Source organism: Buteo buteo, chromosome 24 (assembly GCF_964188355.1).
Source record: "Buteo buteo chromosome 24, bButBut1.hap1.1, whole genome shotgun sequence".
NCBI classification, from domain to species: domain Eukaryota; kingdom Metazoa; phylum Chordata; class Aves; order Accipitriformes; family Accipitridae; genus Buteo; species Buteo buteo.
The window spans coordinates 354,302-370,470 of record NC_134194.1 but is presented as its reverse complement, the minus strand read 5'-3'; the positions used below and the strand labels follow the sequence as shown (position 1 = coordinate 370,470).

General features: G+C 42.5%; 1 protein-coding gene across 2 annotated transcripts; it reads right to left on the bottom strand.

The window, feature by feature from the left end:
* Positions 1-2,457: 2,457 nt before the first annotated feature.
* CDC23 (cell division cycle 23) lies at positions 2,458-15,924 on the bottom strand. Of its 2 annotated transcripts, none has more exons than XM_075057102.1 (16): positions 15,790-15,924; positions 15,618-15,690; positions 14,469-14,606; positions 14,159-14,201; positions 13,693-13,798; positions 13,465-13,597; positions 12,074-12,251; positions 11,883-11,980; positions 11,571-11,652; positions 10,825-10,978; positions 10,553-10,672; positions 10,134-10,209; positions 9,746-9,807; positions 8,772-8,850; positions 8,550-8,669; positions 2,458-7,673 (listed from the first exon to the last, which is right to left on the bottom strand). In XM_075057102.1, the coding sequence occupies exons 1-16, from the start codon at positions 15,915-15,917 to the stop codon at positions 7,503-7,505; spliced, it is 1,761 nt and encodes a 586-aa protein (XP_074913203.1). In that variant the 5' UTR covers positions 15,918-15,924; the 3' UTR covers positions 2,458-7,502. The 2 variants fall into 2 exon arrangements, with proteins under 2 accessions (XP_074913203.1, XP_074913204.1); XM_075057103.1 differs by having other exon boundaries at positions 15,777-15,850.
* Between the last annotated feature and the right edge of the window lie 245 nt (positions 15,925-16,169).

The following is a 16,169-nucleotide window of genomic DNA, read 5'->3' as shown; positions in this document are numbered from 1 at the left end:
CAGGTTCCCTAGATGGTCTCAGACCTGATCTTCTCTAATAGTGGGAGGTTCTTCATTCTCCCAGTCCCTGCCTTTGGATTCTGTGAATTCAGCAGCTTGGCTATTGGACTTGCCAGAGAAGACCAAGGCAAAGAAGTTGTTGAGTACCTGTCATGGTTTAATCCCAGCCATCAACTAAGCACCATGCAGCTGCTTGCTCACCCCCTCCCCCCCCCCCAGTGGGATGGGGGAGAGAATCGGGGAAAAAAAAAGTAAAATTTGTGGGTTGAGATAAAGACAGTTTAATAGGGCAGAAAGGAAGAAAATTAATAACAATAACAATAATAATAGGATTGGAATGTACAAAACAAGTGATGCACAATGCAATTGCTCACCACTTGCTGACCGATGCCCAGTTAGTTCCTGAGCAGCAACCCCCCCCCAGGCCAACTCCCCCCAGTTTATATACTGGGAGTGATGTCACAGGGTATGGAATACCCCTTTGGCCAGTTTGGGTCAGCTGCCCTGGCTGTGTCCCCTCCCAACTTCTTGTGCCCCTCCAGCCTTCTTGCTGTCTGGGCATGAGAAGCTGAAAAATCCTTCACTTTTAGTCTAAACACTACTTAGCAACAACTGAAAACATCAGTGTGTTATCAACATTATTCTCATACTAAATCCAAAACATAGCACTGTACCAGCTACTAGGAAGACAATTAACTCTATCCCAGCCAAACCCAAGACAGTACCTCAACCTTCTCCATGTCAATTGTAGCCAGGTTTGTACAGTTGTAGTTTCTTTCATCTTCCTTTATTGTCGTGTGCACCTGAAGAAACCCTTCTTGTTATTTTTTACATCTCTAGCCAAGTTCAGCTCTAGCTGTGCCTTGGCTTTCCTGATCCCCTCCCTGCACTCCCAGGCCACATCCCTGTAATCTCCTCAGGATGTGCATCCCTGCCTCCAATGCCTATGCATTGTATGTCCTCTTACTCCTAGGATTTTTAATTGGGACTTAAAAAAAATTATTGGCACTCAACCTTCTTGAGGTCTTTTCTGTTTATCACTCATAAACATTTTCCTGTATTTCCACCAGTTAGAATTCTTTGTTGAATCACAGTTCCCTTGTCCCAGTAAAGACCTTGATGTTGGTAGTTAAGCCATTGGATACTTTGTTCTCACTAAGTATATTTGCGCTGCTTCTTCCAACTCACCTTTTGCCATCTCTACCTGCAGCACTTGCAGCCTCTTACAAGAGGGACAAAACTGCATGGTCTCTGTAGTGACTGAATTATCCGGTTAGTTGACCAGAGGGCGTCAGGGAGCAGCAAGGGCTTGCTGCTGCGCAAGGGAAGTCAAGCCAGGAGCAAAGGGTAACAAAAATTTTACAAATGGTCTCGTTCATATCCTCAGGTTTGCATGCAGTAATTATGGGAGTGCTTGCAAAAAACGTCAAGATCCAATTTTGCTGCTTAAACCCATCTGCTATAGAAATGCTGGTTCAATAGGTGCTAAGAAGCATAAAGCAAGACACAGAAATTTCTAGAGGTGCCCAGAATTAGGAAAATGAGATCCCTCTGCTATATGTACACAGTGCAAATGCATTGTACAGAGGGCCAAGTGCTGTGATGGTACTGCCTTGCCTTGCCTGCAGGTTTCCTGGTATGCCCACCTGTGTCATCAGTCTCACAAAGCACAGGAAGCTACAGATAAATGGAAAGGGCTTTTAAAATGCTTTTTCCTTAATTAAAATCATGCCACAGACATAGGGATAAGGCTGTAATAAATTTGTAGGGGTGAATAAGGACGCTAATTCTGAAACAAAGGCATAGTTATCTTTTTGCCTCTACTGTTGGAGTTTTAATTGCAATACTGACACCAGTGCTACCTCAACTAGTACTTCTTGCCCTCTCTCCGCAGATAAGGAGTCACTGTCACCATCTTACGGCAGCCACGGGAGCATGGTGGGTAGCACTGGTGCAAGAGGGACTGCGCTAGGCAGCACCTGCACACGTGCAGCCTTCCACCACCTCTTGTCAGCATCCTTCAACACACTATTGCATGGCCCTCTGCTCACCACTGTAGTAACACTTTCACTATTCAGCAGCCTCAGACGTAAGGTGCCTACAAGCTCTCTGCCAACAGCAAGGCTGATAGGAGCGGTCTCCCAGGAGGCAGGTTGTGTAATGAGGTGGACAAATAGCCCAGCACACTCCTTCCTCTGACCCGCATTAGCAGATGTGCGCAGGAGTCCTGGTGGAAGAAATCGGGGATCATGCCTCCCCCCCGAGAAACACCACAGTATTTCCAAAGAAGGAATGTTTATGATACTCAGCACAGGTAATTTTTTTTTTTTTTTCCTCATTGCTTCTGGTTAGTTTCAAAGAAAATCCAGCATGTCTTTATTAAGATGCAAATACCACTGTTCATTTACCACATGAAGCTCAGCAGCAGCAGAATCATAAAAATAGCTCAAGCGGATATGGGTTTTTCCCTCCATTATTTTTAAAGATGAAAAGAAATACACAGGAGCCACAGTAACACACACCATATTACACAAAATGGCTAAGCTGAATAAACACAGAGGTCTTATACAGTCCCATTACAAGACAGGAGTCACAGTTAACATACTGTATAGCTGGACCCTAGCCATACATAAAGATAGGTTTAGACAGGCCACAAGCCAGATTCCAGCTACATTATGACATTTTTTGACCTACTTACACAACACAGCTGAGTAAATTATCATGATGGAAAAAATCAGCAAAATCATTCAAGCAGGACAGACTTACACAGTACAGATGTATAGGGAAAGACTCACAGTGAAGAGAAAGGAAGAGGGAAGTCTGTGAACCAGGCCAAGCAGTCACAGTTGCTAGTAACAGGCCAGCTGCCTGGAATAAATAGGATAACTAAGGGAAGCCTCTATCTCAAGATAAAGGAAAAGGCAAGAGGTTTCTTGGATGAAATAGATCAGGCAAGCAGTAATCTAAGAACCAGAATCTAATTTTAAATGAGCTGAAGAGCAGAAAACATGAATGCCTGAAATGGAGCACGCACTAATGCCCTTTGAGAACAACTACTAACAGCAGCAGTCAAATGAAAGGGGAGCAGGGACTGTTTCAGACAGATATATGTTTGATTCTGCACAACAGGTGTGCCCAACTGTAACAAACTCACAGGTTATCGATTAGGCTGGTTTCCAATTTCTGGGGCTGATCAATAATTAGAGCTTTAGTTGGGGATTCACATTGCCCCAAAATGGTTATTGACACAAGAGCCTCAATTAGTTTACTGCAAGAGCCCTGGGCCCTGGAGGGGAACTCCAGAATTACCGAACAAATGCAGCCTGCATCATATACCTGGCATAAAGAAGAAAGAGATTTTAGAACTGCTCTTTATTCAGACAGTGCAATTGGTAACTCCTGAGATTTACTGTGTTCAATAAGCACAGAATTCTGAATCAGAGAAAAGCATTTCAAGAAAAATAAGTTTCACTCTGGATTCAGCAAATGGTTATATTTGGCAGCAGCCTGGATATACAGGAGAGAAACAGGTGGTTCCAGCAATACACTTCTGTTGCAGGTGTCTAAGCACCACTGAAGCAACATCTGGAGGATACAGACAGGCAGATTCCAAACTGAAACGTTGAGAAAAGATGAATCAGAATATGGACAAATTCACATTCACATCACTGGAACAGGTCTATGTCTACAACCAGAAAGACAATAAGTACCCAGAAGTAGCAAAAAAGGTGCACTGGCTTACAGCCAAGAGTATTAAAATGTAGGAAAAAATGCCTAAATAAGTCAAGCTTTGGCTACTACAGTACTCAAGCAGAACATTCAAAAGTTGTGACAGCTGAAAGATCTTGCCTCAGCTCCTGTGTATCCCAAGGTCATTCTCTGTTCTGTTCCTTCATTGCAGATTGTGTCCTCACATGATAGTAATCACTGACTGAGAAACAAGAACACTTCAGCAATGGTGTTCTGACAGCTGAATGGTAGTGAAAAATATTAACTGATCACTGGCTACGTATGCTAATAAAATAAATGTCAGAAGACATAGCTATCCATCTAGGCCACAACTTCAAAACAGTAGATTTAGAAAGCTCCTAAACTGCAAAGAATGGAATGCAGAAAATGATGTAACATGCCAAGATTATCAGTGAAACCCCGCGTAGCTAGCCCAGGAAACGGCAAGGGCCAGCTGTGATTCTGGAAACAGTAAGTCCTGCAGTGTATCAGGTTGAAATACTAAAAGAAAGACTAAAACAATCTCAGAATAAGCAGTTTCACTAATAGCAGTTAAAACTTTGGAAAAGAGTTCCAAAAAAATGTAACAACCGAATAGGTCTTCTTGGTTTGTTTTATAGGGTGATCCTCCAAAGGATGATAGCTTGAAGAGAAGTAGCTAGACCTATTAATAGTATTGTTCATTTCAGTAATGTCCTTTCAAGAAAGCGTGTTAAGTACAGAAAGACTCTAGGAGAGGTGAATAATGAACAGTGGAGTACTATGACTTAACCAAGATAAAAATAGACAGAACCAGGATAGAAGGAAGACTGTTATTCAGTACTGGAGGACACATATGTCTAGAAATCAATTTGTTTCCAAAATTTAACGCCATTATGCACAATTTCAATTGGTAAGTGTGACTGATGTGAAATCCAGTATCTGCTTTGAAGAGATCTGTCAACATAGTAACAAAATAGAACATTAGAATGATTTCCCCCCCCAAACTCTCACAAAGTATTAAGAAGCTAATCTTAATAGTTCTCTGTAAGACTGACTGTTCCTAGAACACATGAAGAGTTTGAAAGTTTTTCTTCAATGCCTCAGGTATTAGAATGCTCTCATAGGTTTAATGATTATTTATCCTAACTATAAAGCTTATTTGTTTTACCAGAAGGCAAAGACAGAACTAGATTTGTTTTGCTGCAAAAATTGTTTAATTTACATTATAAGAACTTGCTATTTATGTGGCATAAGAATTGATCATCAATTGTCATTACTAACTACTGATTTTTATAGGTCACTGGTGTTTGTAACAAGATGTGACACATTATTTATGTATTATAAGATACTAGAAAGCTAGTAGACTAGCTTGTAATTTTAAATATAGTAATAGACCATATTAAAAAAAAGGAGGAGGTCCCATTACATCTTCAGTTTTAAGACAGTAGGTAACCTCTACTTACGTGTCATTTTCTCCTTATTCTTAACAAATCACTCCCACCTTGTGCAATAGATATCATTACCAATAGGGACTGTCACACTTGCACAACTGGCATAACATAGCAGACGTGTCAATCAGCACACTTTCATCAAACACAACTTTCTGAACTTGGTATTAAGTGCCATTATCTAAGCTAGGGGTAGGGGAGACAAAATGATGAACTCACAGTCCTCACAACCCAACTTAAGACATAATTGCTCAACCCTCCTGCATCTTTTACAGATGAGTATTTAAAGTAGGTGTATCTGGAAGAAGTATCCTCCACATCAAGGGAAACCTTTTCACTGCTCATCCCGATAGAAGCCTCTTCAAAACACAGCAAGCAAGGTGCATCGTATCAGATCAATGCCATTCCGCTGTTTAGATCTGGTGAATACAGTTAATCCTTACAGCTAGCCTCCCACAATGACATCTGGATACTGGATTTAATGCAGGACCTTCATAAGCACCACAGTTGGGACAATCTTAATTAAAAAACATTCAGTTGAAAATTGGACTATTTCCTCCTAAGGAAATCTTCAGACAATTACAAAACTCAATGCGAGATTCCACTATTGGATAGCCCTGAGGAAGCTGGAGCTTGTTTAGCATGAACATCTGCAGATTATTCGTAACTGCATCTTGTTGATAATACATGAATATATTCATAGTTGGTTATTCCTAATTCATAACCCAAAACTTACACAAACCTCAAGTACTTTTTAAAAGACCTCCAGGTTGTATCAAGCTTACAGGTTGTAACTGAGTAGCACCAAGACATTTGGCTGGAGTTGTCTGAGATCACAGGTCAAACGGATACCGCAAACTGTTGGTCGTTCTTCACACGTCAGGAGAGGGGGAGTGTTGAGCGGTAGGGCTAGGCAGAAGAGCTACCAACTGCACGCAAGCAGGCTGCTGGTCAGTAACCTTTGTCTGAGACTTACAACTCATCACCATAGTGTGTTCTACACTTTTATTAATTAAACATTATTGCTGCCTGTTTTCTGTATCATCGTGCTCCTTACTCTGTTTGTGTACATACATGTGCGTTCCAACAGCAACCCTAACTGGGACTAGCCAGCAAATGGGAAAAACACAACATCTGTGGATACCCTAGGTCCAGGGTTGAGACTGAACAAGACACCCAACATCTAAACATGGATAATGAAGAGACTGGAAAGACCAGAGAATGTGACCATGTACTTGAGTTAAGTCACTGAAAGCATATACATATGTTCCACTAGCAAACTTTAAGCAAGTAAGAACAGGATCAGACCACTTCTATGCTTTCTGTTTTAAGTGCACCTAAGGGCAATGTTCTCTTGTTTATCTGTTCATTTATGGTGACATACTGTGGTGACATTTCCATACTAGGAAGATGATTAACTATCACAGCTGAAACCAGGACAATGGTCATGGCGGTAGTAAGGGGGCATATGCATGCATCTTTGAAATTTACACTTAAACCTTACTAAGGGCTGAATGTGTGAACAGGGAGAAGCAGCAGCCCTGCAGGGGAGGAATCCCCTGCACCATACTGTCCACAAGATGTGGCAATCCTTAACAAAATGATCCATTGCAGTTCATCCCATTTCATTTGCTACAGTATATGCAAAAGCTGCACTGTAAAAGAAACTGAAGGACAGTAACTTAATCATTAGTTTTTTAATTGTGCTATCCCACTGGCTGCTTTTCTACTGAAAGCCAAAGTATCTGTCAGATCCACAGACAGAATGGCAAACAGGTGTTACATATGGCTACTTAGAAGGCCTCTGACACTTCTCAGTCCTTCAACATAGACATGGCACCTATATCTAAGTGCCTATATCTACTGCAGATATGTATATCTACATCTGTGTAGTTCAAGACAAGCAGAAGTCCTTCAGTAGCCAGGCAGGTAACAGTTTCTGATGTAGACAGCAATGGTACCACTAAGAGGTCATCCAAAGAAGTTCAGTAAAGACCAGAGGTAACAGGGCAGAATCAAACTTCAAATACATTTTAACTCAAGCAGACAAGCTCTTCCCCATCCCTCAGTTAGGAGCAGTCCTGCATATTGGAACACATCTGCCCTCCGACTGGAATGACTTAGTGAGAAGTACAAGCAGGTTCTCACATCTCAGCATAGGCACTTTCACATAGGCTGCACCTTTGCCTGTTGGGGCACATCCTACTTCAGCTATGGGCTCTAATAACTCCTACCCTTCACGTGAAGGCAACAATGAATGTAGAAATTTCACTGGAAAGAAGCGGTTGCAAGCCCCATCTGCAATGTCACATCCAATGCACAGGTTAGAAGTATCAGCATTGTTCATGGTGTTACAGAAGACAGATTGAGTGGGGAGACACGACGTGTGGGAGTGTTGTTGGCTGACAACGACGCAGGGAGGAAAAAGGGAGCAGCAATATCTGTGGATGATGTTTCTCCTTGGTTGCGAAGCTGTAAGATCTGCCGCAGCAGGGCCTTTCCTTCTTCTCTAGTCTAAAAGCAATTTGTAAAAAAAAAAAAAACAATACACCTATGGATGGTGGTTTCTGGATCAAATTCAGTTTGTAAGCAGTATAAATTGTAATAGTTTGTCATTCTGTAAGGCTGCAAGCTATAAAAACCATCCCCATTTCTTTTTTCTCCTGCTACTTAAAAATGTTAAGGTATGTCACTTTTAGTTTTTCCACCTTTAACTCACCTGATTTGCATGTTACTTTGGGTATTTCAGACAGTGGTACCATCAACCACTGATGCTGTCTAAATATTCCAGCAAAAAGTAGATGGGAGAAGTTTCAAATAAGCTGAATTCAGGTTCTCCAGAGTTCCAGACAGCTTTATTAAGGATAGGCCAAACACCCTGCACTCATGGGTAGTGTCTACCACTAGGCTGAAGTTAAAAATTCAAAACTGTCCACTTACAAAACATCTCAGAATACAGAGTCACATATAAAACCCAAGTACTGTTACATCCTCTGCCCTGTCTACACACAGAAGATGAGGGGGGAAAAAAAAAAGTTATATGAGTACCATCATTACATAATGTGGGGGAGTCTGTGACCATTTAGCCACTTCCTCAGCCCCAAGATTTTCAGCAGTCTTAAGACTGCCATGTGGAGCCTCAAATTCTTTTACTTAAAAAGACCACCAATGAGACATGGTTCAATTTTACTATCTAAACCATATTCCATTATTTTAGTCAATCATAAGCAGCCTTAGTGATCAGGTATACAATACCACCATTTGGGATGTGACCTGCATGGCAGACAGCCCTCATTCCTTCAATAAAGGATTCCTTCTACTGTGAGGGGAAGCAAGAACAAGGTCATAGATCCCCTAAGAAAGAACACCAAAGACTGCACAACTACTCACATCATTGAATGCACAGCATTTCTGAGCACATGCTGAGGCTTCATCCCAGAGCTTACACTTGAAGTAGTATTGGGCCAGGTAACGGAAGGCAGTGCTGACCTCCAGGTGCTCCACTATTTCCTACAGCGAGGGGGGTAAAAACCATCATCTGTTGGTTCCTGCCTTCCAAGGTAGTTCTACACCATGTTTACTTCTCCTTTTATTCCCAAGATATCATCTTACCCCACAGGAATAGATATCCTGGATGTATTTGATATAGCACTGAGCTGCCTGTTCAGATTCATTCAGCTGTTCGTGCAGCCTAGAAAAGGAGAAAAATGGGCCACTGGAATAAGACTACACTGTTGAAGACATTCTTAGCCTATGAAAAAATACCTACTCAACCTGACATGGACTAAAGCCAGATCTTTTCCTTCAGAATTTGCAAGACATGCACCATGTACTGCCCTTCATGGAAAGAGATGATCCAGCTTGAGAATATTTACATTACCAGGAAGGGAGCCAGTCAGATACTAACTGCTAGAGGCTGCAACAACCAAAGCAGGGCCTTATTCTGTTAAATTTAAAGCTTTTAACAGACCTTTGCCATCCTATTCTAACTGGCTATTTCCTCCAGTGCTCCTTCTTCCCCCACTACATTCCAAAAGTCTTTGTACAGCAGCTTCACCTTTCACTTGTCTTTTTCTTTCCCTTTCACTTTTTCCACTTTGTATTACTTTATCCCCACCAAAAATTAGTGCTGGTGTCAGAGTGTTCACATTTATTTCACATTAGACCCTTTCCCAATGTCACAACCATGTACTGGTGAAATATAAAAATAATAATAATGATAAAAAAAAAAATCAATCAATCCACAATTTTGTACATCATCTACCATCCTGGATTGCTTTAAGTTTCAGTACAACAAATACAGTTGCTAGCACTGTCTGCTCAAATCACCTCAGGGTTCAGAGGTCCCCTGCAACCCACATTATGTTATGATTCCCTCTAGTTATCCTGAGGGAAAAAAAGCTAAAGCTGGACACCAGAATTTGCAGTCACTACAGACCTAAAGATAGCAGTTATTACATAGCTCCCAAAGTAATACTGCCTAACAGCAATTCCACTTGTTTTAAATTTAGTGTTTTATCATTAGGCATCAAAGTGCTAGTTGCATTTAACATAGTATTGACAGTTCAGTGATAACACATACTCACTTTGCTAGTTTCACCAGTGCCATTTTCTCCACATCTCCCACAGCATAAGCTCTCCAATAGCACTGTTGAGGAAGGAAATTCAGCCAAGCACACCACAAAAATGACTCTAGCTCATGACTCATGCAAGCAAGTTAGAAACAGAAAACTACGCGGCTTTCCAGCAAAGGGGCATGCATCATCTGCAGATGATTTTTTATTTATCAGCTGGCCTAATTACACTGCAGCAGAACTTCCCCAATTGTAACCGCCACAGAAACGGTTTCCATAAGCTTCTAACAACATGCCATAGGCACTTCTGGTAGCACCGGGTACACAATTTTGCTGCGACTCCACCTAGTGTCCTGGGAGACATCCAGATGTCTCACTCCACGCATCAGTTCTCACTTACCTTTTTAGCTTCCACCAACTGATTGAGTTTCTCATAGCATTCTCCTAGAGCAACCAGCATACGAGAATCATTTGGTCTGTAAAAGAGCAATTCCTAAATGTAGTTTAACAGACAGCCTGCTGATCTCAGAGTGGGGTGGGGAGGATGAGGGAGGGGAAAATCTACACCTGGCAGTGTCCGTCATCCTCTCTTGCATAAAACACCACTTACACTCCTGACCAGCGTTCCTGGGCATTTGACTGACAAAGCCTTTGTTAACTAACACAACTAAAAGGATCTGGAGTAGTGAGACTACGCAAATCACATAGCATTGATGTTGTTCTCCCTTCCCCAGCTTAGTTCCTGTGTGTATATTCCTTAGCTAGTAGCAACCACGTCAGAATGAACACCAATAAACATGGCTTCGTTCTCAACTATACCTGAGCTGGTGGGCCCGTCGGTAGTAATACAGACAGTAAAATGGCATTTTGAGGATTTCATAGGTTTGCCCCAAGCCATACCATGCTCTGTAGTCCCTTTTGTTCACCTCTATTGCATGTCTGTCAAAGAAAAGGAGATGAACTAGTCAGAAAGCAGTCAAGATTAAAACCAAGACAGAGTTCAGCAAAAAACTAACAAAATAGAGAAGATACTACTTCAATCCTTATGTATGTACACTCAAACACCATTTTGTGCAGTACATGAGTGATACCTATAAGCCTGGATAGCTGCAGATGTGTTCTTCATTTCCATATATTCATGTCCCATAAGTGTCCAGGCTCCCAAATAACGAGGATTCAGTTTCAAGGCCCTCTGGAAATACAGTGCTGCTTTTTCATGCTGGGATCGCAAGCTGTAATAATTCCCTAAAGCAAAAGTCACAGTATTTAAATAAATTTAAAGAAAAAAAACACAAACACAAACAAAAAAACAGCAGAGAAGCAGAAAAAAGGTGGAAGAGGTATTATCTACTACCTCCTAACTTAAATTACAAAAATAAAGAGTCCTATTAAAGGGAGATCTGAATCAAACTTCAAGAGACATAATAGCAGTTTCTTCTCCAGTGTTCTGGTCAGTCCTTTTCCAGTTGTACCAATCAATTAAGATCCCATCCCCTTGGCCTTAGAACTTATGTCATGATCTAATTAATTTCCTGGTCCTGACACACAATTATTTCCACTGGAGTTTCAAGACTATAAAGGGGTTATCAGCTACATGGATCTTCATAATGATTTCTTCAACTCCTTTCCGCACTGATAGTATTACAGCAGCTCTTTCAGAAAGAAATGAGGGAAAGGGTACTTGGTCATTTGGTCTGCTTTTTAAGCTGCCTGAATCCACCTTCACCAAGCGGTTTTGATAGCCTTGCTGGCTGATCATTTTCACAAGTGTTTCTAAGATTTCATCGCACAGCCTGTGGACAGCATAATAAGAACACGGAAAAGAGCTGGCTCTCACCAATTACACAGCAGGTCTCAACACGGTACTTGTCTATCTCACAGAGGTTGTGAGCCAGGTAGCTCAACTCAGGCTTCATGCTCTAGTGAAACAAAGAAATGAAAGTGAAGAGAAAAGGAGCATGTTACAGTTTCAAAGAAAACCTAGGTAGTTAGCAATGCATACATTGCATCTATTTCATGGAGTTATGAAGCAGAAAGAAGCTGAACACCTATATTCAGAGAGGCTAGACAGCATCAGCTGTTTGGCTATTGTTTAATGTACCTCTGATAGATACCATCATTATGGACAGGCAATAGAAAGAGCGCTTACCCTTACATACAGCAAATTGGAGAAAGTGTCCATGTTTTCTATCCTGTAAGGATCTTGTTTCCTTAGCTCGTTAAAGATGGATAAAGCTTTGTCAATATCTGAAGAAAGAACGGCAGATGGGAGAACAAGAACTATAAATGCCAAGTTTGCATTAAGAGGCTCGTTCCTGCTAGTTAGTAAGTGTCACTGACCTCGGATGTTGTGGTAGGCAACTGCAATCTGAGAGATGATGTAAGTGCTTTTGGAAAATCCTGCATCAATGAGACTCTGATACTTCTGCAGAGCCTCCTCTATCAGCTGCAGCTCTGTATAAATGTGTGCAAGAAAGAACTCTTTCATCCATGTATCTGGCAAGGACAGGAACTTCAACTAGCAAGAACCAAAGAAGAGGAGGAAGAGATGACAATCAGTAGTATTCTAAGAGCCACCTGTGGCAAAGAATCCATTATCTTCCCTCCCATGATTTAGCAGATGGTCTCGAGGTAGGAGGTTTTCCTGCAATCGCTTTCTTAAACCATAACACCAGCTACAAAAGATCAGCATTAGGACCAAGAATTAATATCAGGTTCTTCCACGGAAGAGACTAAATAACGCCTATAAATTGAGAATATTGAAACAGGAAAGGAGCATTAAGACATCCAGTCTAAAAAGCAGTACAATATGGACCACATAATTCTATTTAGTCACTCCCAATCCATTTCCACAACTGCTGAAATTGCAGAATTGAAGCCATTTCATTTGGTCAATCAGTGAAGAAATTGTCTTCAAATCTGACAGCACCTGGCTTCTGCTTCAGCCGCTGGCCTTATTTTTCCATTAAATTCAGAAGTCCTTTGAAAGACTGTACTTTCTTCCTATGTTTGAACATCAATATGTTCACTTATCAAAAATAGTGATATCAGACTCCAAATAATGTCATCAAAACTGCATTTCCCTTTTTCCACAATACAGTAAGGCTCTCTTCTGTGCCACCTCTACTTTTTTAAATATTCCACCAGCCAGAATTGACTGAAGAATTCCAGGAGTGGTGTCATAAAATCCCATGCATAAAGAAAAATAATCTATTTTGGTTTTATATCTAAGCTCAGTTCTTTGATACAGTTCATCTCCTATGTGCAGCTTTGTATTTGACAAAGGCAACACCTATATTATTGCTTTAGATTTAAAGGCCGTGATTCTATATATCCTTTGAAGCCACCAAAAGTGCTCAATAACTGTGGAACTGGAGCTAGATTAAGGAAAAAAAAAATCTTAGGAGAATCTCCATCATGTGACAAGGCAATAACCCTGCTGACAACTACTTCAGAATATATGAATGAGCCATTTCTTAAACCACCTTGTGGGTGAATGGTAACAAGTTGGCCCTGCTGGTATAAAGATTCTCAAGCTACAGCATGCCAAGCAACTGAAGAAAAGAGCCTTTAACAACATAGTTTACAATCTTGTATTGCCTTGCCTGATAGCAAGTCTCACAGAATAGAGCAGTGGGCGACATCAATCTTGTGGCAACTGAATCATTGGTTACTGAATCAGGTTAAACTCTGGAATTTGTTACCACATTTTGATATCTCCCAAGTTTTACCATCTCTTTATCCGTAATCAAGTTGCAAAGTTCCAGCCAGGCTCCCCAGTGCAAAGGTAAGACATGGGCAGCTTCAACAAACACATCTATTGCTTCTTTCACCAGATCCAGCTTCCGCAGCACAACACCATACCTGTAAAGAAAGTTATCAAGTTAATCAGAATCATAAAACCCTGCATATCCACACAAACACACATGAATACATTAGAGATACCTGCAGACACTTACAGATAAAGGCCAAATCCGTCCAGTTCCCGTGCTTTGTGTTTCTTGCTGAGCTCAACTCTCAATTCTCGTAGAGCTTCATTTTTCACCTGTCCTTTTTCCAGAGGTCCTGCATGATGAGAAGTCAAACAGCTAGTTTTCCATCAAGAGTCCACACAATTACAAAGCCTAGGGTATATTCAGAATCATCACTGACATGACCTGAAGGCTTCCCAGCCTGTGATTATTTTCCTCTTTTTAAAAGAAAATCACTTAGTCTGATCACCTGCTTTAACGGAAGAACTAATAGATGAAAATCTGTAATCTGTATTAGGCCAATGAATTGAGAGAGAATGAAAGAAATCATGCTACAGCACACTATTATCCAAAAATAGAGGGGAAAGCCACAAAACCAAGATGATTTACATGAAAACACATTACTGGAAGCTTCACTATACTGTCTTGGGTTTTTTTGACACCAGAGACTTACCCAAACTATCCACTGTCTCATCGTCCTTCTTCTTTTCCCCTGACTGTGGAAAAAAAGAGAAGAAAACCAAGATTACATTACAATAGCATATGCCTTACATTTGCTGCAATGCCAGCAGCAGCATGTAAACTGAGTTTTCACAAACATCACAGTTCTAAAAAGAACACCCTTACCTCCCTTCCCCCCAAACATATAATTTGGACTTCCAGCTGGTCATTCAGAACAGAAAAGGCAGAAAATAAGGTATGCCAGGGAGGGGAGGGAAGCAGAGGAGTTCAGTGCTAAAAGGCAACTTTTCCTTCTATCTTACCAGGTATCTAGAGTACATATACAAGAAGTAAGCTTTCTGACTCTTGCAGCCCCGTAGAAAATAGGCAGCCCTGTCATATTCCTTTAGATCAAAGTAAGATTTGGCTAATGTATAGGCATCCAGATCACGAGCATCCTCCTGCAGGGACAAAGAAAAGTTTTAAGACCTCAGAAGCTCTGACATGCTTTAAGAAAACCATCTAGTTACAAACATATCAATAAAATTGCTCTGAAAGCTAAAAATAGAGTTTAGCCATCCTAAAGATGGTTTGAGTACAATCAGACAAGTCTCTCCATTCCCTTACATGATCAGGTCCCTAGTTCTCAAATAATGAGTACAGACTAGTTGGAAACATTTAAAATAAACAGAGAGATTCCAGAAAACAAATTGTGGCAAGCTGCCAGAGGCATGAATTAGCTGTTCAACGAGTAGGAACGACCACAAATAAGAAACTTACTCAGGAATTCCATATCAAACAATATTAACCTGCTAACTTAAATGCAAACATTTCCATGGTAACTATGCCTTGAAATGCACTTATGTTACACCGCTGTAATTTAACAAAACAGGCATATACCTAAAAGTCCTACTGTACACCTATGGAGGTGGGGATGGAGCTACGACTTGTTTCTCTTGTGTCCTAAGGAGCACAAGTTTAATGGCACAACATAATTTGTATGACAATAAATTCTAGCCTTAGAAAAGATGAACAAAACCAAAAATTGAGCAGCATGATTTCAAATTTTGCTTACAGAGTATCTCATTCAGGGCACAGCAATGTATGAAATGGAATGCTTTCCTCTGGGAAAACGTATTCAGCTCCGTCTGCCCCATTAAATATATAAGGGAAGGGAACTTCACAGCATCATAAAACAATCAGCCCTCGGAGCAGCCTCCTGCACGTGTTTTCGGACGGACCGCTATCACATTTTTTTCCTCAACAGCTGTGGACGGGATTAAAAAGCAGCCGGCGGTCCCCGCCAGCAAGCAGAACTGCAGCACTTGCTCCTGGAGCTCACAACCGCGTCCACGAGCACAGAACGGCCCCAGGCCCACCCGGGTGCCCGTTCCCGGCGCGGCAGCAGGCCCCGAGGGGGCCCCGGCACCGGAGCCCCGCTCGGCCGGGCCTTCCCCCTCCCCAAGCCGTACCTCCGTGAGCGCAGGGGGCGGCGGCAGCTCGCTCAGCGGCAGCGGGTCCAAGGCAAAGGCCAGCTCGGAGGCCCTGCGCGGAGACAGACCCGTTAGCACAAGGCCGGCCGGCCGGTCGGTCGGTCCGCCCGCCCGCTCGCTCGCCGGTCCGGGACCCACCCGCCGCGCTCACCACTTCCCGCTGTGCTGCAGGCCGCGCTCGCGGCTCCGCTCCGCCACGCTCAGCAGCTGCTTCTTGATCTCCCGCAGGTCCGAGAAGTCGCCGCTCCCCAGCCCCGCCGCCACCCCCGCGGCCGCCATCCCGCCGGCGGCGCCTGCCAGCCAATCACAGCCCCCCACACTGAGCGCCCTTCCGCTCCTTAGACGCAGCCTTCTCCTTGGGTGAGCTGGAGAAGCCTCGCTGCCAATCGGAGGAGGCGCGCTGAAGCCTTGATGCCCGATTGGCCGGTTGTCGCCAGGTCGCGTTCTCACCGCGTAGCGCTGCGCAGCGGCCGCCACAGCGGGACCGCGACCGGGGGTCCGTGCCCCTGCCCCTGCCCCTGCCCGAGGAGC

Excerpts from the sequence above, each read along its gene's own strand:
- CDC23 (XM_075057102.1), bottom strand. The coding sequence starts at position 15,917 with ATGGCGGCCGCGGGGGTGGCGGCGGGGCTGGGGAGCGGCGACTTCTCG. Across the intron at positions 11,653-11,882 it reads CCAATTTGCTGTATGTAAGG|AGCATGAAGCCTGAGTTGAG; the intron begins GTAAGCGCTCTT and ends TTGTTTCACTAG. Across the intron at positions 9,808-10,133 it reads AGTTGGTGGAAGCTAAAAAG|TGCTATTGGAGAGCTTATGC; the intron begins GTAAGTGAGAAC and ends CTTCCTCAACAG.